General features: G+C 31.5%; 1 protein-coding gene across 11 annotated transcripts in view; it reads left to right on the top strand.

The window, feature by feature from the left end:
* The window catches only part of LOC107436973 (uncharacterized), a 264,017-nt gene that overhangs the window by 125,640 nt on the left and 110,404 nt on the right, over positions 1-27,973 (top strand). For all 11 annotated transcript variants that reach the window (XR_011637864.1, XR_011637865.1, XR_006225062.2 and 8 more), the window contains exons 5-8: positions 7,929-8,242; positions 8,951-9,479; positions 11,186-11,535; positions 11,920-12,228. Coding sequence is in view for 3 of the 11 variants with exons in the window: in XM_043041297.2 (XP_042897231.1) it covers positions 7,929-8,242; positions 8,951-9,479; positions 11,186-11,535; positions 11,920-12,228 (1,502 nt within the window). In the remaining 8 variants the exon portion in view is untranslated. The remainder of the gene's footprint in view (positions 1-7,928; positions 8,243-8,950; positions 9,480-11,185; positions 11,536-11,919; positions 12,229-27,973) is intronic.

Raw genomic sequence — 27,973 nt, 5'->3', positions numbered from 1 at the left:
GATATTTAATAAAATGGGAAAGTTCCTGGACTCAAGCTTTTGAACCCAGCACCAAATTTCTTCAACTTAAAAAAATGTATCGTTTAACGGTTGAGTTTTCGATTGATTCAATTAATAGTTTTTACGTTAAGTCATTATTATTTATTTAATAATAATTTTTTATTCATATTTAAAACATTAGTTTCAGAAAATTAAACTTCATTAAATAAAAGTTAAAATCCCAAAGAATAATAAAATGCAAACTATTTTTACTTGGGGAGCATTGCACCTGAAATGATTTGATCATTATTCTTAAAATGCACTAATCATTATCTCAATTTCTAAATGCATGTTTTATGTTGATGAAAAAAGGAATTTTTGTTTTGCTCAAAAGTGACAAAAAATGCTGTCGGTAAGATGAAAACCGTTTAAATTTATCAAATTATTATATTTTCGAACAGCTTGGAGCTCTCACCGTATCGATCAACTGACCCAATGTTGAGTTTAAATTTGGTTTAATAAAATGATAAAGAAAAACTAACTACTTTAAATTGGAATATTTGAAATTTAATAATTTGTACATAAACTTTTTTTACTCAGCATACTGATTTAAAGTTTTAGTGGAAAGATATATTTGTAAGATTTCTCTGGAAACATCTTAAATTAAACATCTCAATCATCCTAAAAATTTAAGTTTAATAAATACTAATTAATAAATTGAATTCGAGATATAAAATGAATATTAAAAATAATGGTTTTCTTGAAAGTAGTTTGAAAAGGAACAAAGCCATTTTACTTTTTTTTAAATCAATATGTTACCTGATTAAAAAATGGCTCTTTATCTCACAAAGTAATATTAGTTTAACATTTTAAAGTATTATTGTGATTAGTGCCTAATTAATGGCGAACTATCCTTTATATTTATTAATTGGCATAAACTATTAAATTCAAAAGCATTTTTCACATGATGCTTAGAGTTAATATTAATTTAAGAGTTCGACAACATTTGGAATATTCTTAGACATTTATTTATATCGGCACATTTTTTAGCTATTGGTTCACGATTGTTTGATTCACATATAATTTTTAACATATCCTCAGTAGAGGAAATGTTATCTTTCTTTTTTCAAAAAATCGAAAAAGCACTTTAATTTCATGGCCTATCATATTTTTTTTTTCTTTTTTTTTCACAAATGAAAATTTTTCTATTTTGTATTTCTCTGAATATTTCATTTTATAACCGTCGTTGAACAGCCGACTTAATGTTTTGAGTTTACGACTACTAATGTTCAACTCCGTAACCTTGTAATTTTGAAACCAATCCAGAAGACAAGGGAACTCCTGGATCACGTATTGGGAAGAATTTGCCTTCGCGGAGGACTCTTCGATGGAACATTTACTTAAAGTTGTGAAAACACTCCACGGTTAGCCTCACGGCAAGTGTACTACTCAGGATATTTTACGTCAACACTTTTGTTGGTGCAAGCCAGATGCGGAATTCGTATCAATCAGCCATCACTGGGATTCGAACCTTATTCACTTCATTGGAACACTCTATCCACTGAGCCTTAACGACTTAATAGCCAAGAATGTTGGAGGCTCATTGGTTTTAGAACTATGTGTAGAACTGGGGTCGGTTCAATTAACCTGGAGATTCGAAACTCGCCCATCTTCAAAACGATAAGTACCAGTTAATATGCGAAGTAAATGTGGGCCATGTGCAATGTTGAGCTCATTGCAATATTATGCAGTTGGTCTCAAAATTGTGGGACGCTTAACTCCAATCCCTCCTGGTAGAAAAAGTGGGAAAAACTAATTTTTTCAGTGATAATAAATCCTTAGATATTTGTTTTGTATATATTCAAGTAATGTTCTGGTACGACTTTGCCATTGAAATCATTGGAATTATTATTATTTTTTTTAGATGCGAAGTTATTTTTTGTGAGATCTTCGGTTCATCTTTCATAGCAAAAAAGGATTTTCCTGATTTATAATATTTTTTTTCTTAATAAGTATCGTTTTTTAATACTTATTCAATCAAATAATCCTATACAATCAAATAATAATTATTATTGGTCTTTATCAGATCAATAATGATCACATAAGGCTATGAAATTGTTTACTATGCTTGTTGAAAAATATTTTTAAAATATGTTTCCATTCCTGGAATATCTTAGTACCAAACAGTAATACATAAAAATAAAAATTTATTCATATCTATAAAAATACCTGTGGAAAAATATAATTTTTACTTATATACTACTTTTATACTAAGATGGAATTCCCTAAATGGAAAATTTAGCAATATAGAAAAAGTTAAAGTATTTCAACACAATGAATCAATGAGCATTGAATCATTTTTTTTCTTTTTGATAAATTAAAATTATATTTCGCAAGCTCTGAATAAATTGTACGTGTGTTTATGGAAAAAAAATCTTTAAGATTCATTTAAAAAATTCAATGTTTCAATTCTAATAGGTACATGTTTGGTATAAAGATGTCTGAGCTGACGTCGCCTAACATACTTGCCAACTGATCATACTTCAATCGATCGCTTTCAACTCTTTTTGTATCCAGTTAAAACGTTCACGAAATCGTATTGAGTATTTACTAAAAGAGTGCATGTTGATTTTTTGTTTTTATATAAAATCTCAGTAAGCGAAATTAGGAATTAAAATCTACTGACAATTTCTCATTGACCGAGTTTCATGCTAGTTGTTGGACATTAAAACCCACACTATTAGGGAAATGGAGTCATTGATGAAATCGAGTGATCTAGTTCAGATTTTAAGGAAGGAGAGCTTTGTAATGCTACCAGAAAATCTGCGGTTGAACACTTAAGAAAAGAATAGGATCAACAGACATTATTCTTACTCAAAATGAATGATAAATTTTCTTGAAATAGGAGGACGCTTTTTTCATTTAGTACCTCTCTCATTCTTCTTGATTGAGATGTTCTCATAGTGTTCAACGTTTCGTACGAGAAAGAAACTGCTTATAAAATATCTTTTTGTTATACTCATACTGCATTAGAAGTTATTTCTTTTATGAGTGAGCTTAAAAATCACTGGTGATTGAGCAACAACCAAGTAGTTATTAGTGGGTCATTAGGTTACGAAATGAAGCGCAAAATAAATATACCCTTTTTTTTCCAGCGGTTTCGGAATTCTGACCCCCAAAATAGACAGCAATCTGGTCCCCACAGTTTGTCAAGAAAGCGGTCCAAAGTTTGGACTCCTTAATGTTAATTTTAATTAAGTGTATTTCGCCATATCTCGAGAACTTTTTAAGCGAATTGAAAAATGTTTGCACACACTTATAAAATTTGTTTATCCAAAGATAGTTCTGTGCTAAAAATAACTTTTAGTAAATATTTATCATTTTATTTAATAAATTATTTAAAAAGGAGTCATCAATGACTATGACCCACCCGTGACCTTTAAAAACAGCTATTCAAAGGTTATAATAAAATCCCGGAAAATGAACAGGAAATTTTAAGGGGATCAGTAAATCTTCCCAATCAGGTGTTTACCAAAAACAGGTCAGGACTAGAAGCCCATTTAATCTTATCGCTGTTGTCGTTGTCCTAAGCGATTAAGGCAAGGGGTGAGATTGTTTTTGCTTTACGGTGGCGCCGACTTCTGCCACACCATACGTCACACCCGTTTATTGGGATTACCCATTCATTCATCCACAGATCGTAATTTTGACCTGAACCAGAGAAAGATCCATCTCCAATTCAGTGCCCCCATAGATACTGACTTGTTAAGGGAACATGGAGGACTTCATGACCCCCGACAGATTTTAATGTGCATCAGTCATCATTTACTACACAGGGAGTCTTCGGCCGGCTGGATTCGAACTCCCGTTCTCACGAACGGAAGTCCAGCGCCCTGCCTACCAGGCTATCACGGCCCAATTTTTATCACTCTATCTTAAGTATAAAAAGAGACAATAAAGAAATAGTAAAATTAGAGCAAATAATTTAGTTAAATAAGTTAAATTATAAAATGAGTTAAGTAACTATACAAATGAAAGAAGATATCGTTGCAGACGATATACTTTAATGTTTGACATGCTTTTTCAGAAATGCTCTCTCTAAGACTATCTCCTGACTGATAGGCTTAACCCCAACATTCATTCTTGGGCAAAGGCCCATGAATTCTCTCCCCCCCCCCCCCACTTTACTTCAGTGCACAACACGTAAAAGAGAGAGCGAGTAACCCGTGTCATTGCTAATTGATTACGCTTCGTCGTCTTGGAAACGATTTTGCCCCGATATACGTCACGTGATGGCACCGGTCGAACAGCAGTCCAGGAATTTATGATAAAAAATAAAGATTTATATTAAAGGGGGGGGGAAGCTTTTTTTTAAGTACTCGCATAAAAATATTATTTGGATAAATGAGATAAATTTTTGTGGAGTGATGAGTTTTTTTAAGAGGGTACTTTGAAAAATGACTTATAGTATAAATCAAATTTTGTTCTAAGCGTGAGATCGGCAAAAAAAATTTAATAACTTCTGATGATTAAAGATTCTATTTTGTTTACCCATAAATATAATTTAAATTATACTTATTTATTATTTATGTATTACATATTAATTATATCACACAAGGCTTATTTTAATTGCACATAATAGAAATAAACTTAATATCATTAAAAATTTTCCTTGCTGAATAAAAAAATAGAATAACTCTTAATGAGTGAGCTATTTTATTAAAAAATGGTCGTTTTTTTTTTACTTAATAAACCATATAGCCAGTCAAAATGTATCATAAAAGTTATAAAAACAATTTTGATGGTTTCCTGCAGTAACAAATCAAACATTTACTTACTAAATAAAGGATACATCTAATCTACTTAAAAAAAGTCTTAGGACACTATAATAACAAGCCACATTATGAATTCTTTTAGATGGAAATTTTAAAAACGTTTTTGATAATGAAAAAAAAAAATCTCAATTTTCATTCAGAAAATAAGATGTTTAAATGTATTGTCCTGTGAACAATTCGAAATTCTAGAAACTTTTTAAGTACTTATATGGAAACTTTTCTAAGATATAGAATGTAAATAAGACATTATCACTGTATATTCCCAAACCTTTCATTTAAAAAAAAGGTGCTAACACATATTTGACATCTAATTACAAGTTTTTCAGTAAAACTTTAGATGGCCAAAACTTTTTATGCAATATTTTAAATTGCTAAAAGTTTTCCAAGTATCCATCGTGAAAAAACATCAAAATCTTATTTATTTTATTTCTTATTTATATTGAAGCGATATTCTCTCTCTTTTCGCCTTTACTTTCATTACCACACAACTTTTTTTCTTTTCTTTATTGAGTATTTTTCTATAACGTCCGGTTGAACCGTATTTGGAGTGATATTTTTTCATCTCGTCTGATGATAGGGAACAAAAAAGAACCTTTAAAGAAGATGTTCATCGTATACTTTAACTCGTTACGATAAATGGTTACCATGACAACCAAATGTTCCCACTCGCTACATCCTTTGTTGGTAAAATGGAGTTAGTGAGATCAACCATTTATAAAAGTTGCCAGAATATCTCCCTACTTTGGCACAACTTCACTTCATTTGGCGGAAAATCTGATGTTGCTAATTAATTACATACATAGTTGAATGCAAAGATTAACTAAAATAAAATGCATTGCCTGTCAACTTTTGATTAACATTTGTGATGTTTAAGTATTTTGTAAATAATTATCTCACTCAAATCTTATACTTTTACAATTATTTAAATTCCAAATCCTTCTGGATCTTCTGATCTAATGATCGGATTTATATATATTATAATGGTTTGAGCCCTTCTAAATCAGTGCAGAAATTCATCAAGTTATGAAATACAATGCTAAATACATTTATTTATAAGAAGCTTCTTTAAACATCGACTTAAAAAGCAGATTCTTAAAATGTTTGTCAAAAATGAACTAAAAAAATTTTACCTACTACTAGTATACCGAATTAATATTCACCGAAAATCAAAAACACTATCAAAATTTATGGAAGCCCTGGTGAGGAACGCAGAATGAAAAACATCAAAACCAGTTTGATTGTTTGATGAAGCTTGAAAGTATTTTTAACAATCGCCTTCTTCTTTCCTCGTGCAATCAAACAGGTTTTGATATTTTCAGTTCTGCTTGTTTTTTTATTCTTCACTCAAATATTATTTTTCGACTTCTCGTGTCCATATTTTTTTACTTCATTTTTAACTAGGTTTCTAAAAATATAGATTAAGGATGGTCAGTACTTAATAAAAATATCTTACATAAAACTCTTCTAATTTAATAAAAAAATATTAATACATATTTTGTTTATTAAACAAAATTATTAAACAGAATAATTAGTCAAGAAATCAGCCCATAATGCAATTCATGCATTTCTTACAACAAAAAAAATCTATGACTTAAAATGTAAGTTAAAAAGAAATGACTGTAATAAGTTACTTATTATTTAATTTAATAAGATTCTAGTTAATCTAAACTATAATCTTAAAATATTTGAAAGATGCTGCAAAAAAGTTAGTAATTGCATTACAAAATGCATTGCAAAAACCAAGACTTGAAATAAATGTGCCTTCTCGAATCTAAAAATCCTATTATTTTTATTCAAAAGTCTTCTGTTTAAAATTACCATAAATTAGCAATTTTTATTCATTTTTTATCCAATATAAATTTCTTCAGATATTCCAACGTTATCAATATTTTGACTTTTATAGGATATCGTACAGGTTAGAATTACTTATTAATTTTTCTTCGATTTCGAAGAGCTTTCAGATTTCAAAATACTTTCCCGTACATTCCAAAACAAAATGTTTTTGCTATAAAAAAGGCCTCCTATTTACATTTTGATACTGATCATTATTCATCTGATGTCTTGGAAATTGGCTGCAGAAAATAAAAAGAAAACAAAGATAAAAAGTCGTTAAGATAAGGCGACTCTTCAAAATATTTACATATGGAAATCCGAAAATTTTCTGCTTCCCAAATATTCCGGGACTTTAACAGAATTCTTTTTGCTATTATAAATGACAAAACATTCGACGTGAAGACTTTCACATTCAAATAGTACCGAAAAAAAGTTCTGTGAAATTCACAATATGTGTACCAAATATTTTTGAATTTCAACCTTATACTATAATGAGTGAAACTTATACATTTATTTTAAGCAAAACTAAAACTAAACATAATGCTTAAGCCAAGGGTCTACAAATAACCTTCGTCGTAACTGTAGCTGCGCCTAAAGTTTGATTAGATTGGAAGCAATCATATCTTTGACTTACCTGATTAAAAGACGTCAAACTCATTATTTCATAACTCGTCTAAGCAATGACTAAAATAGTTAAACTTTATTTCGAGGCGTCCCTTATTGGATTATCGCTAAGTTAGTCGACAGGTTGAGCAATGTTGTTTCATTTATGGCAACCCACAAAAAAAACCCTGTAAATAAGATAGACCAATATTTACTTTTCTACTGCACACTTTAGATAACATAACTTTTCATTTTTACGTTAATGAGTTGTTTTATTTTGTTAGGAAATACATTTCGTTCCAGTTTTATGTTTGATTATGTTTTGTTTTCAGCGCCTTGTTTTTGACCTGGCGTAGCACAAAAGTAATCGATTTTTGCCAAGAGGCACCTCTAAACATATTTTTACTTCAAAATAGTAACCTGAATTCTTTCTAATGTTTGAGAAAATCTTCTTTAAGTTCAAAATAATCTCTGTTTCAGCATACCTTTGTTTTATGTGTGTGTGTGGTTTCAGTTAGAAATAAAAACTATAATTTCACTGACTTATTTAGTTGAAAGCTATCCACCTCGTTTAAACTTTTTGCATTACTTCGGATTTTTTAAGGGGCACTTTTCAAACTGGCAAAATATGTTCGATTGCTAAATATTTTTTTTCTCTTAATTTCGAATTTCCTGCAGGTATGGGCCAGCCATTCCAGCCTCAGCAGCAACAACAACCCATGACAACATTGACCACTGGTCAGCAATCTGTATCTCTTTTGGGCACATCGTCAAGTGGTGGAGGATTTGTGTCTGGTTCCTTAATACCGAGCAGTGCAGTGAGTGGAGGCATGGGGAGGGGTAGTGGGACCATCCCTAGGACCGTGCCTCTTACGGCGCTGTCCCAGACGCTGCAGCAGCAACAGCAGCCTATGTGGCCCAATTCTCAGCCCCAGCAACAAGGACAGCCATTGCAATCGCAACCACAAAATCAATGGAATTTACAACAAGCAGTAAGTGGCGGTCTATTTTTTTTTATCTCAACAAATCCTTAGATATTTTTCTAACTAAAAGTGTATTTAATTCTCGAGGTAGTTAAAAAGTTAATTTCAAAATGCATTTGATATTTTAATGCAAAATCGCTTGAAATTTGCCGTTGATTTGAGTGCAAATTCTTAAAAGAATTACGCTTACATATATGCATTTAATCCTCTTCAAAATACCGTTTTCTGCAATTGACTACGTCTAAGTCAGAGGCTCTCAAACATATTCAATGAGTGACACACTTTCTGAGTATCCCTATCTGCCCATTACATTTCGCAAAATAACGTATAAAAATTGAATATTTTTACATTTATGTTGCTTTATGACCACCCTGGGAGAATACCCCAGGATATCCAAGTATAAAATTTGGGAATAATGGTATTAAATCATTTCAATGCATGTACACCATTAATCTTTACGGTATTTCCTTTTCTATCAAATCAATTTTTTACGTATCTTTGCATATTTTTACTATCTTTAAACATTTATGAAATAGGTGAACATAAATTTGAAAAATACACCAGTAATGCTGCATAATAGCTTGTTAGTTTTTTGTATAATTTTCAATTAAAGATAAAATGAAAATAACTATTTCACCACTCTTGAAATTTCTTCCATCAGTTTTAAACCTGATCTACGGCGCTAATTTTCTTTTACGAACGTGTTTCTTTTCACAGCAGGTACAACAGCAAGTGAATCAAGTAGGACCACAACAACTGTCAATGCAAATGAATTCTCAGAAATCGAAGCCCATGGATTTGGTTCCAGGAATGATGATGACAACCCAACAACAACAACAAATGCAAATACAACAGCAACAGCAACAACAGCAGCAGAAGCAACAACAGCAGCAGCAACAACTGAAGGGACAGAAGGGTCAAAAGGTGGGTGAGCAGCAGGACTGGTCCCCAGGGACTGATCTGTCCCCCATCATGGATGTCTCACCTTCACTTGAAGCTGCGGAGCAAGAACTAATGGAGAAGTGCCAGGAGGCTGACCAGCTGAGGCCGATACCACGAGCCACCTCCGGGACGATATCGGGCATGTTGGCCGACTTCAACAAGGCGCTCGGTCTGGCTACCACGCCCACGCTAGACGACGGTCAGCAACGGAGTCTAGTGGCTACAACTACGACAACGGCTCCTCAACAGCAAATGAGCGGCATAGTTGGTAGTGGCGGAATGGCCCCAACGTCAATTATACCAAGTAATTCTTCCTTTTAAATCTGTTCTGCATATGTGATTTAAGTAATTTCCAACGCATCATCAAAACTAATAACGTGGATTAATTACGTTGACAAGTCCAGCCACAATACCACAATAAGCGGAATAGGGTCCTAATAGTTTGGTCAGAAAAGCAGTCGAAAGTTTGAACCCCTTCATATTAATGTTGCTTTTTGCGTATCTCGCCATTTCTCGAGATTTTCCTTAAGTGAATCGCAATTTTTAATTAATAATTTTTTGGGGGATAAGAATAATTTTTAATGATTTTTTTATTATTTTTTTATAATTTTTTTATTATTTTGTATTTTTTTTAATAATAGTCGTAAAAAATTGAAAGGTAAAAAATACACATTTTTATATCGTTTATGTAATTTCTATATCGTTTATGTAAAAGAATGTAATTTCTTAAATTAAGTACAAAATTCGAACGAAATCGGTCAAATAGTATCTGAGACGAATAATTTCTCAAATTTTGCTTTTTTACACATAAAATTATACTCTTGATAAAGATGTAAAAATGTGTAACCCTTAGAATTAAAATTTTGTCGACTACTATTAAACAAAACAATAAAAAATAATAAACCATTATTAAAAAATATGTTTGCATGGATAAATGGAAAAAGCAAATGAAGTCTTCGGATAATCTTCAGATAAACGAATTTTACAATTTGCTACTGTTCGCTTAAAAACTTCTCGAGATATAGTGAAGTGCACGAAAACTAAAGTTAGCATTAAATAGTCCAAATTTTCAGCCGATCTCTTGATCAAATTATAAGGACCATATTTTTCTGATTATGATTAAGCCCCCCCCACCATTTATTAAAGTTCAGAAATTCAAATCCGTCAAGAAAGATATGCTTATTCAGAAAAAAAAGGCTTCTTTGTGTTTACTTAAAACATCGTTTTCGCTAATTAATTAGCATATTTGAAGTCATCACCCCCGTGAATCATTATGATGGAGCCCTAGTACGCGAAAGCCTGATCATTAAATCAAAAGTTATGCAGGGTGGCTCATTTTGTTTTTTGCGCATTGTGCAACCTGACTGATGAATATTGTACTAATATTTCCAACGTTCACTCCACGTATTGCTATATGCTCTACAAAGCTTGAATATCTCACATTATGTTAACTCCGTAAAAATAGCCTTAACTTTTATTATTTTTACTCTGTAAAAATAGCCTTCAACTTGATCATCTTAATACCATAAAAATAACCTTGTAAAATGCTTATTGAATTTGCGTATCTTTACTAACTACAAATAAAATTTAACTGTTTTCGCGTAAAATCCTGACGACCATTTTCAGTCAAAACCAAAAAATGGAAGCTGATTGATGAGGATCAATAAAAAATTTTACAAATAAACTGTGACACAATTTTTTTAATCTTACGTACTAAAACACTAATTCCATAATTTTTCGTGAAAATGTTTTTTAACTTTTTGGTTAATTCCCAATAAATATGAATTGGTTACCATACAATCAAATATACATTTTAATTCTCATTAAATAAGCATTGGTTACGACATAAAGTGATTTCCTAAAAATTTCGCAGATTTCGCGCCGAGTTTGTTGGACGACGAGATTTTACGCAGATATCAATGTAACTATTAATAAGTATTGTTCACTATTGTGAAGTGTTTAGACAAGAAAAAAAGAAGCAAATCGTAATATATGTTTTTTTTCACAAAGATGGCACGGAGATGGACCAGAACCAGAATCTCGTGCAACAGCAGTTCCAGCTTCAGCAGCAACAGCTCATGATACAACAACAACAGCAGGTGATAGCACAGCAACAGCAACAACTACAACAGCAAGCGCATCTTCAACAGCAGATGCAACAACAACAACAGCAGCAACTACAAAGCCATCAGCAGCTCCAAAGTCAGCAGCAACAGCAGCAGGTTTTGTTGCACGATATGCAACAGCAACAACAACAGCAACACGTTATGCAACAGACATCTCTCGTGCAGCACCAACCGGGAGTCGTCATTGGTGGAGCTCCGATGCAGCAGCAGCAGCAGTCCCAATCCCAGCGGAAGGTTAGGAGGCTTATTTATATTATATTATATTATATATATACGAGGGAAGATCAAATATAAATGAGACTTCTTTACTAAACAAATATTAAAATACTGTTTACAAGAAATGACTTTCTATTATGATCGATATTCCTTGTCTGCGGAATCAGTCTCCATTTTTGAGAAGTCTGTAAAATTCTCAAATGTGTCTGATGGTTTGTCGAGGTGCCGAGTCCGGGCTATATGGAGGATATTCAACTGTTTCCCAGTGNATATATACACTGGTTATCATAAATTAAGGAAAATTCACAAAAATCGCGATAACTCAAGAAATTACACATGGAATTTTATGAAACTTACCCACAATATACAACACATAGTATATATATATGTTCTCTTGCACAGGTTCACAGGCGTCTGCCTCAGCCTACTATGGAACAGATGCATGCAGCGGTCGCCATAGCAGCACAGACGCCCAAGAGCAAGTCCCAGGCCCCCCGTACCACCCCTAGCATCGGAACTGCAACCCCTTCCTTCCAGAGACCCATCTCACCCATGATGGCACCGGGAAGTGCGCGCATCTCCTCCTCCCAAGCATCCTCCATCTACGATACTTCATCTTCTGGTGGTCTCCTAAGTGTCCAGCAACCAGGGATGGTGGGCGGAATCTCCCCCTCGGCACTCAACACCTCCATCAGCCCCACACCACGAAAGGTACAAACTCACAAACACTGGCTGTTTTTTTAATTTTAAACACATAAGTTTGAAAAAAAAAATTTTGCTGATAAATGATAACAAAGTTGTAATTGGATACTTGCAAGCGACGTCATGCGTAGGTCAGCCAATCACGTACGACACACGCTTGACGTAGCTGGCAGGTATCCAATTAAATTTGAACGAAAACTGATTCAGCGTGATAATAAACCCAAGCCTCTATGCTGTAACGTTTACACGTCTTTTACAACCATGTGGTTAATTGCAAGTATCTAATTGATAATCATATTTTTAAAGATTCATATTGTGTGGATAAAGTTTTAAATTATTTTTACTTAAAATTAAGATTTTTGTGTACACATTGATAGCAAATTGAGTACTCAAAGTATAGTTCGTCGCTAACTACGATTTTTCCATCTGTCCTGATTGTCTACGAATTTTGCATTGAAAGAACGGTCCGAAAGTATTGATCAAACCAAGTCCCAGTAGGACTTGGAACAATGTGTGTCGAATTCAGCAGATGGGGTAGAATAGTCCATTTACGATTAAATGGAATATTCTACCCCATTCTTATATTCCATTACGATTAGTTTTTCTCCTATCCATGCCTCTTTCTACCCATGCCTACGTCTCTTACAGGTTTTAGTTCACCTATCCATGCCTCTTGACAAAATTCTAAAATATTTTTTTTATTTTTTACATTTGACCCGAATCTTCGTTAAATAATGCCCCAAAATTTTGATTCTTTGGCCTTAGTTTATGTTTCTTTTTCTTCATGCCAGACCAGTTTTGGTACCAGCAATCACACTAGTTGAAATAAGCCTCCATATCCATTTACCCTCAAAATACTATGTAATTTCCATAGTTTCATTTCTCTTAATTATTTATTAAATTCTCTCTATTATTTTAAAGAGAAAAAAAGGAATGTAATCCTATTTTAATAACTTACAATGAGAGAAAATTGGCCCATAACTGCATAAAAATAATATAAACACAGTCACACACACACACATAATGGAGAGATGGAAGACACACAAAATAACAAGAATATATTTACTGTAAGAGTGTGACTTATGTTTTCCATGCAATGTTTCAACTTAGTTCCTAAATCCGACCTTTTCGTCGTAATTACTATTTTCATTTTATTAAATTTAAATTAAACTAAAAATTATAAATATCCGAATATCTTTATCCACTAATTCTTTCATTCATATTATAATCTGAATTTTTTTTCATGGTAAATCTGAGATATGGCGCACTGATAAATCTTACAGGGGGCGCTCCTAAATCCATGTTCCCTAAATCTATATTCAAAAATTTCTTTCAATGTTAGAGCTAGATTAATAGTTGAATTTCAAATTTTATAAGATTTCAGAAAATTTACACGATATCGTAGCATTAAAATTATTTGCCATTACAGCTGTTTATTTAAGGATGATTTTTGAACGGTTGATTCAAAGTTGGTAAATATAAATGATAAAAAAAAATATGAACAAGTCAATTTATTTATTTACAGTTGTTGCTACGGTGTTTATCTTATTCAAAACTCTTCCAGAGCATTTATTGGTTTTTTACTTGTTTATTTAGCCGTGTTTAAGGTCATAGAAGTTCCATCACGAAAGGTTGAAATACATTAATAGGATGGTTAACTATAATTTTGTTAGTTATTTTTTTCCTTAATGTCATAGAACAGGCGAATTTTGTTTTAGCATGCGGTAAAATATATTTTACCTTTACATTTCTTATTGTGTGTTATTTAAGATGATTTGTAATTTGTGTTAAGGTAAATGACATCCATAATGAAACTTTAATTTCCTAAAAATTAATACCAATACAGGATCTAAACGTTAAAAATTCAAAAATTATTTCGAAAACTGGAAGATTTTTCTCTTGTTTTAAAATCTGAAATTTCGATGTTCGTTGTTTAAGTTATTCTAAAAGTTGTTAACACGATTTTGTTTTAATTGGCTCAAGATATTCATATCAAGTGGAATTGAAATGTTATTCTACTTTTTGCACCTTTTTATAGCACTAACAAAAAAAATGTTTTTCCTAAATGATATTAGTTTTGTGATACATAACATATTTATAGGAAATTAGAGAAAAAGTTAAATGAAATAGAATATGAATTCGAAACACGACTTTTTCAGAGGACATCCTACATTCATTTGTGCTTTTCTGTGAATAACTATTTATCAAAACAAAAGTGTTGCTTGTATTCCGGTCGTATTTCAGTTAACTTTCTCTCTAATTTTTTTCCATATGTATTTGAAAACAAATGGTGGTATTTTGCTATTTAACCGCTTTCCCAGGTTTGACATAGATTTTACTATATTTTTTGCATGTTTGTCTTTAAACTGGCTTTTAACTGAATTTTATTTAAGAATAGGATTGGATTTCTGCGATACATAATGTACTATATTTACACAGTTTTTTGAAATTAACGTACTTAGTGTATATTTATTAGAATCCTTGGCGGAAAGAGATCAAAAAAGTATGCATATTGGAAGTGATAAATTAATATCTATGAAAGGAGAGAAAAAAAAACGCTACTGAAATTTGACAATCATTACAAGTAAAAATCTCCAACTAACAATTTTTGACAAAATTTTATTATATTTCATAACCGACGTAAAACAGTGACCCAGTTCAGAGTTGAAGACTCATTTTATTATTTTTTTATTTTTATTTTCAAAATTTAAAGGGATCTTCCGTTTTAATCCTCCCACATTTTTCTCCCTAAAAATTCTAAAAGTTCAACATTGAAAATTTTATACTGAACATTTTAATAAATACAGAAATGTTAGAAATCCTGACTGTTAAATATTGTTTCGAAGCGTCTTTGAGTTTTACCTAGATAGTAAACAGATTTTGAGGCTTCTGAATCGCAAATCAAACAAAAAAAAATTTTTACAAAATATTTCTTTCTCTCTTTTATATGTAAAGTATGTTTTATTATGAAATATTTTTTTGTAAATAATTTGTTTGTTATGAGTTTGTCAGTTTTTTTTCCACTTCTGGTTGCAAAAATACAAATTACTAGAAATAAATGTCAGTTTGGCTGAGAAAATTTGAAATAATTAGAGATTGGTAGAAATTTCTCGAAATTGTGCGATAAATAATATGGTTGGGAAAATCACGTTTAAAATACTTAAAACAAAAATTAGTTTGAAGCGATTATTCGTTAGAACGCTAATTAAAATAACAAATTGTTATAAAAAAGATGCTTCTGGAATTTCATACTTAACTTTAGAATTTATTACAAAACAAACGAAATTTTTTCTTAGTTTACAATTCAGTCTTTTAAATTTTGCTCTTTGAAACGAAAATATTAAAGGAATCTTAGATTAAAAGACAAAAGTCTATAATTGACGTGAGCACTAGCTAATATTTACCAGCAAAATGTCATATTGAAGTTGAGCTAAGCTTCTCTACATAAGTTAGATTGTTAATTAACGATAAGTTAATTAAATACAGAACCGTATGGCACATCGAATGTGTTTAAATATAATTCCTTCTCGTCTACTTCTTTTACTTAGATTTTTTACTTGTTTATGTATTTTATTGTAACTGTGATATATTCTTGTTTTGTGTACCTGGCAACTTACCTGGAATAATTAGTTTGTTTATGTTCCACGTGGCTTCGTGCCTGTCTTTGTGTTAAGTCTCTATGTAAATATATAACGAAAGAATTAAAATCGTTGAGAAAGAATCTTTCTTGAGGAATATAGAATGTGTCACTTGACGGGCTTGGCTTACTCGAAATATGATGGAAAGAACAGTTGCTAACGTAAACAAATGCCACGTTTCAACAACCCATCAGAATCGAGATACCACATACTACGTCACTTGCATGTATCCCAATGACAAATGACACTTATGTTGCCTTCCTTGTTTGCGGTATCTTTTTCCCTCCATGATTCGTGGAGTGACGTATGTGACGATATTATTTTTAAATGTGAAGTGAAATTATTATCATAAAATAGGTTTAAGAAGGGTGATTTTTAAACGATTCTGTAAGTTAAAAATAACATTTATTTCACGAAATGGAGTAAAGTGAAACCGATATGAAGTATTTCGCGAATATTAGCGGCACAGTAAAAATACAACTTATTTGAGAAATTAAATATGTTATTGCAACGCGAACTCGTTAAAAAAATTTTTGAAGTTTTTCTATTTCAAAATCAAACGACTTTTTGCGAAATCTTTTTTATTGCATATAAATTAAATAAACTGAGTAACAATCGAAGGAAGTATAACTTACTTATTGACTTTCTCTCCCGAATACTAACAAAGAATTACGAGGATAAAATAAAATTCTCTATTATTATAAAAAGAAAGAAAAAGTGCTTCTTTTCAGTTTTCAAGAAGTCTCGAAAGCATTTTCTCCCCCATAGACGGAAGAGGCTTTTGTTATTCGAGTTTCATCTTGATGTGTGTTTTCCCCGAAAAGAAAACAATATTCCCTACGCTGGGGATAATATGAGAAAAGGTTTGAGAAGGCAGGAGAAATTTCTTCCCCTAGTTTGCAAAATGTTCTTTGCATAACAATGTGCTTTTGGATGGAAGTACGTCGTAAATATTTGCTTAGTTCACCCCTTTCTGTGTTCAACTTTATTCTAATTCGAGAAATTTCGCTACCCAAATGATGGGGAAATATTTTTTAAAAAAAATCTTAATGTCAGAGGAGGAATTTTATTGTTACATTTTTATAACTTTTTTTTTATTTCTTAATAACGCTGTTGAAAATATGTTCGTATAAGGAGCCTTATTCAAATTGAAAAGAATATTAATAGGGCGGAAAACGTTTTCTTGATGACAAACTGTTAGTTTATTATTAACATTATTTTAAGCTTAAAAAGCTTTATTAATTCGAATCTTTAATAATTCTCTGCTTGCGTTTTTCAGAAAAAGATATTTTAATTTCTTTAAAATTTTCTCTTTGCGTTACTTCTACGAATAAAAATTTTTCATTTCCTTATAATTATATATTTACGTTATTTTTGGCAAAAATCTTTTTAAATTTTTTTTTTTTTCAATTATATATTTTCGTTTTTTTTTTTTTTTTTTTTTTTTTTTTTTTTTNTTGTTTTACTTATTTGAAATTATCTCTTTACATTAGTTTTCGCAAAAAGATGTTTTAATTCCCTTAAAATTATCTCTTAGCGTTAATTTTAGCAGAAAATTTTGTTCATTTCTTCAATATGATTTCTTTGCGTTAGTTTTCGCAAAAAGCTTTTTCCAATTTTTTCTTTATTAATTGCGTTACTTTTCTCTTTAGTAATTTTTTTACAAAAAGGCATTTGAAGTTCTTTAAAATTATATCGTTCCGTTATTTTTCTCTAAAAACTTTTTTAATCTCTTTAAAATTATACCCGTTGAACTATTCTTTATTAATTTTACTTCAAGTTAAATTTAACTTGAAGTAAAATTAATAACAATGAAATAGCTACCAAATTTTTTTTTATCGAGATATTTTTTAAACCGTTAATTACATTTGTAAACTAATTAAAACGCTTGCAGCATTTATGGGGTGCTATTTTTTACTTTGCATTAGTAAAACATTTGCAATACTTTGGAAATACATTTAATAAAAAATACTTGATGCAAAGACTGTTTCTGATCTTACAAAAGTGTATTTAAGGAAGCATTTAGTTTTTTTTCTTTTAGAAACTAAATCATTTAGTCAGTATTTTCTAGTATTTTTTCATTAGTATTTTTTTAATGATTATTTTACTTATTATTTATTATGACTTTACAATATTAAACAGGGTGAGTTATTTATTATAACTTTACAATATTAAACAGTGATAAAATTCCTATTATCATTTACTGCAACATAAACTAAATAGCTCACATTTTGTCAAATGCAAAAAAAAAGAACTTCAGATACATCAACTTTTACAGGCCAGAAAACATTTTTGATTCTTTCTCGATGTATTGTTCACTCTATAGTGTGAAAGATCAATATTTTCTTACTTATCGCGATGAAAATATTGAAAATCTCTCTCATCGTGAATATTTTTTCAAACTAAAGGCACGATATTTGAACTGTAAAAGATATTTCTAAAACTAGATTTTACCATGTGATTTTTAAGGCCAATTAAAATGCATCGGCAATGAAGAAAAATTTCGTCATTTTATTTAATTAAACGCATTTATCACGTGATCAAACGGTCTGACTACACTATGAGCCATCTATATTTGTTTTGCATGTAGATATATTTTCCATACAAAACAAAGAGTTAGTTACTAATTTCATTGGACTTGAGAAAAACGTATTGTTTCAAAGGCATCGTTCATTTAATTCATAAAAATGTGTGGTTTTGTTCAAATATGACAACAAAAATACGTATTTTTTCTATCTCTTAATTTATATAGCGTTTAGTTTGTAAAATGAATCGGTTATTTTTAAAATTATGGTTAATCTAACTGTTTTAGAAACATGCCTCTTTTTCTCCATTTGGGCAAGAAAATAGTGTTCAATATACACTGAGTGGCCAAATTATTATGACCACCTAAGAGTTTTATGCAAATGAGTTATTGCGTCACAGCGCTGCCGCTGGAGGGCAAGAACTATAACACGGGAATGCTGGACAAGTGAGTCATCAGATATACTGTGTTGCTTGCTCAGATATGGGGAAGAAAAGTGATTTAACTGAATTTCAACGTGGAATGATTGTGGGTGCGAGATGTGTCGGAACGAGTATTAGCAAAACGGCTGCACTTGTGAAGTGTTCTAGAGCAGCAGTTGTTAATGAGTTCAAAGAATGGACAATCAAGCAAAAAACCGGGTCTCAACGTCAGACTTGTGGTCGTCACAGGGTGCTGAATATTCGATCAGAGAGAAGGCTGGCCAGGGTTGTGCAGAGCAACAGGAGAGGAACAGTGCGACAAATTGCAAGTGATCTTAATCAAAGAGCAACTGTGAACGTCTCTGAGCGGACTGTTCGACGCACATTGCGCCGTATAGGGTATGGAAGCAGACGACCTGTTCGTAAGTCTCTACTGTCTGCTACAAATAAGCGCAGACGTCTCCAATTTGCAAAGAAGCACAAACATTGGAAAGTAGATGACTGGAAGAGGGTCATGTGGTCCGATGAATCACGATTCCAAATGCATCGTGCAGATGGCAGGATGAGAATATGGAGAAAACAGCGCGAAAGCATGAACCCCAACTGCATTGGCACGACACTTCAAGCTGGTGGTGGCAACGTTATGGTATGGGGAATGTTCTCTTGGTATTGTATGGGTCCTTTAATTCCTGTACCACAACGCCTTAATGCCCGAGGGTATTTAAGTATCATCGCAGATCAAGTACATCCGCTTATGTCAATGGTGTACTCTGGCGGGGAAGGATACTACCAGCAGGACAACGCTTCTTGTCATAAAGCTGTTATTGTCCTCAGATGGTTCGAAGAGCTTGACGGAGAATTTAACTTGCTTCGTTGGCCAGCACAATCCCCAGATCTCATTCCAATTGAGAATTTGTGGGATGAAATTGAACGGGCGCTCGGACAGATGGATCTAGTACCATCAAATTTGCAGGAATTGGCAAGTGCAGTTCAGCGAGCATGGTCTGGCATACTTTCCACCACCTACCAATATCTTATAGAATCCATGCCCAGACGAATTAAGGCAGTAATACGCGCAAAAGGTGGCCCAACAGCGTACTGAAGAGGTGGTCATAATAATTTGGCCACTCAGTGTATGTAAATTAGTTACAAATACAATATCTCCATAAATCGTGAAATATCGATATTTTCTTATAATATATCGCGTTATTAAAAGTTCCGTTATCGCTCAACATCTTTTTTCGTCAAAAGAAGCTCGATATTCTACTGTTATTCTTTGGAAAAGTTACAGCTTATACTCAAAGGCATCCCTTAGTAGTCAATATTTAAGTACCCTCCAATTAATATTTAGAAAAAAGTTTTCCCGACCTCGTGCACGTCAGAATTTGGCAGGATGTAGGGAAAGAAGAATTAATTGAAACTTAATCTATAAGGTGTATTAAATAACAAGTGGTGTTGTTCTATAAAATTTGTAAAAGTGGAAAATGATTAGGCTTAAAGCAATATTCTTCCAGAATAACATCTAAAATACCTCTCGTATCTTTACAATTTCAGTCACGTTTTTCCCTGAAAAATCCAACAATCGAATAACATTTTGGGGAAAATGTTACAATTCAATCTCCAACTACATGGTATCATTTTAAAGAACGACACGCGTAGAAATTATTTATATCTTAAAAGAATCGGTTTTGCGGTGTGAATTCGAGAAATTATTTTATGAAGTGTCTCTTGTATCGTTACAATTTTTGTCACTTTCCAAAGAGCGTTCCGCATAAACCCAGGGTTCTGTGGAAAGGTCATAAGAGTTCCAGGAAAAAATATCTTTTTTCTTAGCCAGTTATGCTTTTTTTTTCTTTTTTTTTTGAACAGGAAACTATATTGACATCTATTCAATAATCCAAAAGTCTGATTAAATTACATAAGATCAATTGAACTTATATCCAATCAGTATTTAATGTCCACGGGCAAAATTCCAAGGAAAGAATTTTCCACGGGGTATGATAAAGATTTTATAAATCGAGTGATTTGCTAGCTTCAGCTCATATAATTTAAAATAGAACTTTCTTATGATTCCTTGGATGCAGATTATCAAAAGTAAAATCAATGTTAATAATCTCGCAATGCATGGGAAGGATTCAAAAAGTATAAAAAATCACGTGTTTCTTACATTGATAACTGGGTACTTGCACTTCAAGAAGAAGACCACGGACACCTACTCATGTGACCTATAACGTCATTGCCACCTGATCATTTTTAAGCAAAATGGCGTGTTAGAGTTGAGCTAAGTTTCTCTACAGAATGTCAATTAACGCGAAGTTAATTAAATACAGTGCCTTATCACACATTGAATTTATGGAAATATAATTTCTTGTCTTCTTATTATTTGTTTATGTATTTTATTATAACCGTGAAATATTTTTTGTTTTGGGTAACTTTAATGCATAACTAGTTTGTTTATGTTCTACATGCCTGTCTTTGAGTTAAATAAAAAATAGATGGTGAAAGAATTGAAATCGTTGTGAAAGAATGTTTGCAAAAGAATATAGGATGGATCATTCATTGATATGACTTTTCATTTATTGATATATCATGAATGGTTGCTTGACGGGCTTGGCTTACTCGAAATGCAATGGAAAGAACAGTTTTTGACGTAAACAAATAACACGTTTCAATAATCAATCGAGATCAAGATACCCATACTACGTCACTTGAAGGTATCTCATTACACTTTTATAGAAAGTTTCTATAAACTTCAACGGAAACTTTACAAGAACTAATGAAAATATTTTTCAGGCCATCGAAATATCGGTTCTTTTTGATGAGCTGAACTTCGCATATTATATTAAATCTGACAGTATGAAGCCGCACTATGGAATATGAAATGGAAATAATTAAAATGTTTTTCCATTAGTTTCCATGAATGTGAAATATGGTGATATAATGGTACACTTCCGTTTTGGAGTGTGGTAAAAAACCCTATTAGCGCAGTCCTACAATATGCACCCATACTAGTGTAATAGGTCCTCATTACCATTACTTATAACTGCAATACCAGTAGTATTTAATACCACGTTTAATTAAACATTACTGGCGTCAATAATAGGGAGATTTCGCAAAATTTATGTTAGCTTCCGTACGCTCATGTGAGTAAGATTTCAAGTAATAGCGCAATCAAGCAAGTGACGCATGCGTACTTCTAGTACGCATGCGTCAGCTCTGGTGAAACTGTGCACGCACCCGTGAACTTATCTAAGTGAAAAGTAAGAGATTTTGTTAAAATCTGTAAGTTAAAAAAGCATTGGAATATCATTTGATCACAAAATCAAAACAAATATGGTTGTAGACTGTTTCCTTAAAGCTGTGGCATACGATTCAAGCTGCTTTGCTCTACATAAGACAGCTTATGAATGAGTAGAGAAATTTTGTAGATTATAGATTTTGATGAATTCAGCGATAAATAATGCAGATTATTATTATTTAAAAAAATATTATTGAACTTCTATTGATTATTTAACTTCTTTTAACCAAATCGCATAAAATGAATATAATTCTGAAATAGCGAAAATATATCTAGTTTCTTATGAAACTAGTGCAATTAGACAACCATAATGTCAAACATAAACCAATTAAAAACATTTTTTTGAATGAATCAATATTTGTAAGATCACACGATTCTTTTCCTAGATTTCTTCAAATTCGTATTCCATGTCAATGGTTTTAGTTCGAAGGTAGCCACAAAACAACAGTGTAATGTAAATCACTCTGACGTAACGTAAAGATACGTAGCATCTAAAGGAGCCTGCTCAGTTGCTTTAATCCTACGTTAAGAAGCTTACGTAAAAGTTCGATATCTCTCTATATTTGTACCTTTGAGGAAGGAGGAAGCCCATCGAAATGAAATGTATAGGAAAAATCTGTTGATTATAGTATTTTTTGAGTATCGGGAAATGACCTCAAGCAATAGCATTATGCCAAATGATACCGAATATAATTCATATTTATTTTGAAGGGATGAACTTCTAACAATATGATTTGCTTAACCTGATAACATAGCCACGAAGAACGGAAAAAATATTAAAAGAATAGGAATCAGCTTAATTGTGTCTTTTAGTTTTGTGCATGATTTTGTAGTGTTGAATAATACTTTTTTTCATCCCGTAAGAAGAGCTAGTTTTAAATATAATTAAAAAATCGGAACTAAGATTTCGTAAATGTTTACAATTGAAATCATTTAGCTTCATATTTAATGTTGTTCTAGCGCCGACGGTGTTACAACAATTCGATATGCAGACATATACTCACACACACACGCACGAATTCTTTATTTTATTATAAGCGTAGATTTCCAATATAATTTGTAGTCTTTCTTTAGTAAATATGTTAGCAGTTGTTCTAGTATGAAGTCGGGGTGTCGCTAATAGAAAGGCTTTTATTTAGTGTTCCATAGCTGAAAGGAATTAGGAACCGCTGACACAGGGATCTGTAATTTAAACTTTGCTATCCACATAGCGTCCTAATTCGGAGTGTCGTTCTTAAAAAAATTTTAAAATAGAGAATGAAGCTTTTTTAAAAATAAAAAAAGGACTATTTGTAGCTAATTCATGTAAACAAAGCATAAATTTGACCTTTCCCAATCCCTTATTTTAGTCCAAAATAAACGAATAATGCAAATCAAATAAAAAAAAATATTGGAATTCAATTGATATTACATTTTTTCAAAATTTTGTAATGAATAAAAGTCAAATTTCAATATTTTCGAAATGACCATCATAAGTTGTAATCCACAAACAATAAGATAGATAATTTCACAATACGATAGCAATCATGTATCATAATCGGAGGACACAATAAGCACACAAAATAAAGAGAGTAGAAAAGGCGCCATCTGTGAAAAGGTTTTTGAACTAAAACCTGAAATACAGAAAGAAAAATGCATGCCTAGGAGCAGGAATTTGCTGCAAGAGCTTCTTTTTTTTTTTTTTGTCTTAGCAGTTTTCTTGATGCAAATTTTTGAAAAACATCAGTTTAATTTAGGACTTGTACATAAAAAATATTGTTTCCTACATTTTTTCCTTCTGAAACTGAATCGAATGAAAGTAAACTATGAGTTGATTGGACTCATAGTTTAGAAGGTAGAATAATATTATGCATAAAAAGTACATTTGTTCTATTAACATCTCTACTTTATTTAGTTTTTTTTTAATGAAGCACTTAAAAGTTAATAAAAGCTAATAATCAAATTTCAGCTGAATAGGATGAAAAAAGGTCCTAAACTAACAAAAAAAATTTTAACTGGTAAAAAATTGTACAATTTGTAACTTTAGTGCTAATTGCAATGAATAAAAAATGGGAATATGGAGCTTTCTATCATTAAACATTAAAAAACAAATAAACATTAAAAAACAACCTGAAAGGTATTTTTTTTATTAAAAAAAACTGAATTCAGGAAAGTAATTTATGTAAATATGCATGGGTTTCACAAATACGTAGAGCCATTACGCATCAGAAACCAGAAAAATTTGAAAGCGCTATTTCGCAGTTACGAATTGAGCATAGCTACCAAAGCAGTTTTCCATATGTAACGACATCCTGAAAAGCAACCAATATCCTCACAATTTTTCGGTGAAACTCCTGAAAAATTTAGGACTGCATTTTAGAAAGAGACCTCAAAAAGAAAAGAAAAATAAGGATGAATTTCTAGATGATGGAAAAGAAACTCTTCTTCTGAAAAGACTTGTTACTATGGAAACGATGTTTTTTTTTCCTTTTCTTATCCGGCTTGAAAAAGTTTCTTTTCCGGATTTGGAACAAGCCATTGTTATCAGGAACTCTATTTTAAGAACTTCGACTTTCACAAATTGCCCGGACAGGTACCATAAGATGATCTTTCTACTTGAGTTACTCTTACACTAGGTTTTCAACATCTTTATGCCAGAGAAGGAATCATTGAATTTCAAGAAAATATTATACGATCTGTATTAGGGTTAATATGTTTTCCATGTTTAAATTATTTTAAAAAGGAATCAATGTTTATGGAAAAATTAATACGCAAGCATTATTCAACATATTGTGAGACCAGGAAAGTCAGTTTTGTTTAGAAAAAAATTTATTTTATTGCGATATACTTATTTAAAAGAGCGAGGAGGATTTTACTTTAACATGAAAAACATGTAAAAGTTAATCCTCCTCCATTTTGGTTAAAAGTTAGATTATTTCCAGTAGTAAATTTTTAGATTTACCAGACCTTAAATATATCGTAACATCATTATAGATAATAATAAATTAGTGGGGCGGATTTGAATCTAAAGGACAATTCTTTTTTCTAGAATGTTTGATGTAATTATCATTACTTTCTTATCAACATCTGTGACTAAAACTTTGAAAATAATAAGGAATTTCTTGCATAAATTATGTTCTGTTGCAAGCTGTTTGCATCGAAATGTACACCAAATGGATGCCAAGCTCTCAGCGCTAACGTATATCAACATTACCAACTCTTGAAAGGACATTGCACAGCTTTAAACTCATTGAATGATCAATTAGCAAGCTATAAGAATTAATAAAAATGATATCCAAAAATCGTAACAAATGTGCGTCTTTCTGTTAGTAATTAAAGAAACTGAAGGAAAAGTAAATATTGTTTCTTGCAGACGATTTTCTTCTACAATAAAACAAAAGTAAAAACCATTTCTTATCTCGCATTTAATTTGTTGTCAGCATAGGATGTGTCATTTTAGTTGTCCAATCTAAACCAATACTCTTACAGCGTCATATTGTTGTTTCTTTTTCAAGAACGAATTTTCTTCTTGTTTATCGAAATATGTTGCCAAGTCTATGATGATTCCAGTAAGACTACAAATCTAAATGTACACCAAATGGAGGTCAAACTCCCAGAGCGAACGTATATCAACATCACCATCTCTTAAAACAACTTTGCACAGCCTTCTTTTTGCTTGGTTTCTTAAATCGTGTGAAATGAGGAAAACAAAACTCTTTGAAGAATAAATTAACAAGTAATTAGAATTAATAAAAATGATATCCAAAAACCTCAACAAATACACGCTTTTCTATTTGCATTAAACGAAAAAGATGAAAGAATGATAAATATTGTTACTCGTAGACGATTTTCTTTTACAATGAAACAAAAGTAAAAATTCCTTATCTTTCACTTGATTTGTTAACACTAAACATACCAACATTTAATCTATTACCTATTTTTACCACAGCCGGCCAAATGATCGGATTTTATGTTTCTTGATTGAATATATGAAATATGGATGTTGGGAAGGAAATAAACTTAAAAAACGTTATTATAATTAAAGAAAAAATTGTATATTGCCAATTTTTATGTATTACAAACACAAAGAATAAGAGTTTTTAATTCATTGCTCGAAGCATTTTTTACATATGCCGGGTGTTTACATTGTACATTTTCAGAATACATATTTCTTCTAACTATTATTATTTCTAAAATTCTTATAATTATTCTTATAATTATAAGAAAACATAAGAATTGTAATTCGTATAATTATTCTTATAATTATAAGAAAATATAAGAATTGTAATTCGTGTAATTATTCTTATAATTAACATTATTTCTTCTAAGAACTTGTGCTGTCTTGATTGTTTTTATATTTTTCTGGGTAAAAACTAGCAGTTAGTTAGAAATGGAGTGAAGCTATCAAAATAAAATATTAGCTACTTACCGAAACATTTAGTTTCTGTGACTTTTTCTTGCACAAACATGCCACTCTAAAATATGAAGTACTTTATTGAAATTTGAATTCACAGTTATTCTGATTAAACTAACTACGCAACAAGTCTTCGAAGGAACTCATCGAGTGCAATACGTTGAACATCGTCACTTCTGATCCGATGACCTTGTAAAACAATACATTTTTCTCCCAGTCAAATGACCGGTTGCGGTAGAGATAGGGGACACGACAAGTTTTATTTGAAGCAAACAAAATGCAAAATAACAATAATAGAACTGTATATAATTGTTAGAAAAAGTCATCAAGTCAAAAACGATAAGATGATCAGCGCATTTACGATGCGAAAGTTCTTAAGCGGTCATTTGACCGGTTATGGTATGTTTAGTGTTAAGGACATGCCAGCATAAGAATCGCCATTTTTAGTGGTCCAATCAAATCAAATGCTCTTGCAGCGTCATATAGTTTCTTTTTTTCTTTTCAAGAATAAACGTTCCCCTTGTTTATCGAAATATGTCGCCAAGTCTGGGATTAAAGTAAGACTTCGAAACTTATAATCTTTTTTTTAAAAAAAAATGCAATTTTGAGATACACATCGTACTCCCATTTGCACATTTAGTTAAACTTCCCGTCAATAGAATATTTTTCGAAAACTAAGTCTTTTTGTGTGCAGCCATGTTCCAGGCCATGTCGTTGAATTTCTGCCGTTCTGACGTGTAAACCATCATCAAAACCCTTCACATGCAATCACTAAATAATTGCGGGGTGAAATACAGACTTTGGATGCGACGGATTCAATTCCTCTGCAGCTATAGGGGTGGGGGGGGGAGTTTAGTTTAATTTAAAACAATTTAGCAGGATGAAATTTCTCTATATTTCTAAGAAAATTGCCGTAAACCATACATTTTTATTGAGCACCAGTCTCTTTCTCATTGATATTCAAAATCATCACCAACCAAAAATTCCCAGTTGTTTGAAAGACAATATTTTTTGGAACACTTCAAAATCTCTAAATTTTCCCATTTGAATGACATTCGATTAATTTTAGGATATCCTTGCTAAATCCTAATATCCATGCTATGGGAAACCCTATAGTCATCCATGGAAAAAGTCAACGTAATCTGTTATTTAAACTTGATATAAATTAATAAGATGCCTATTTATTTGAATTAGCCAAATACTCATGGATTATCTAGATCTAGACTCTAAAAGAATTTTATTATATGTATATGGGTGATTCCTTTTAAACATGACAATTCGGACCAAAAAATTTCTTCAAATTTAAAGTCTTCAAAATAATCTAATTTTCTTTTGTATACTTCTTTAGTTACACTTATTAATATCTTACAGACTGCAGTGCAGTTTATTGACATTTGCTAGAGAAAAAAAAATAAAATAGAAATTCACCAAATCTTGAATGCCAGGAAAATGACATATTACTTTAGAAGTCCAAAAAAC

This window comes from Parasteatoda tepidariorum, chromosome 10 (assembly GCF_043381705.1).
Source record: "Parasteatoda tepidariorum isolate YZ-2023 chromosome 10, CAS_Ptep_4.0, whole genome shotgun sequence".
Taxonomy (NCBI): domain Eukaryota; kingdom Metazoa; phylum Arthropoda; class Arachnida; order Araneae; family Theridiidae; genus Parasteatoda; species Parasteatoda tepidariorum.
The sequence above is the reverse complement of the archived record's forward strand: the minus strand, read 5'-3'. Positions and strand labels throughout refer to the sequence as shown.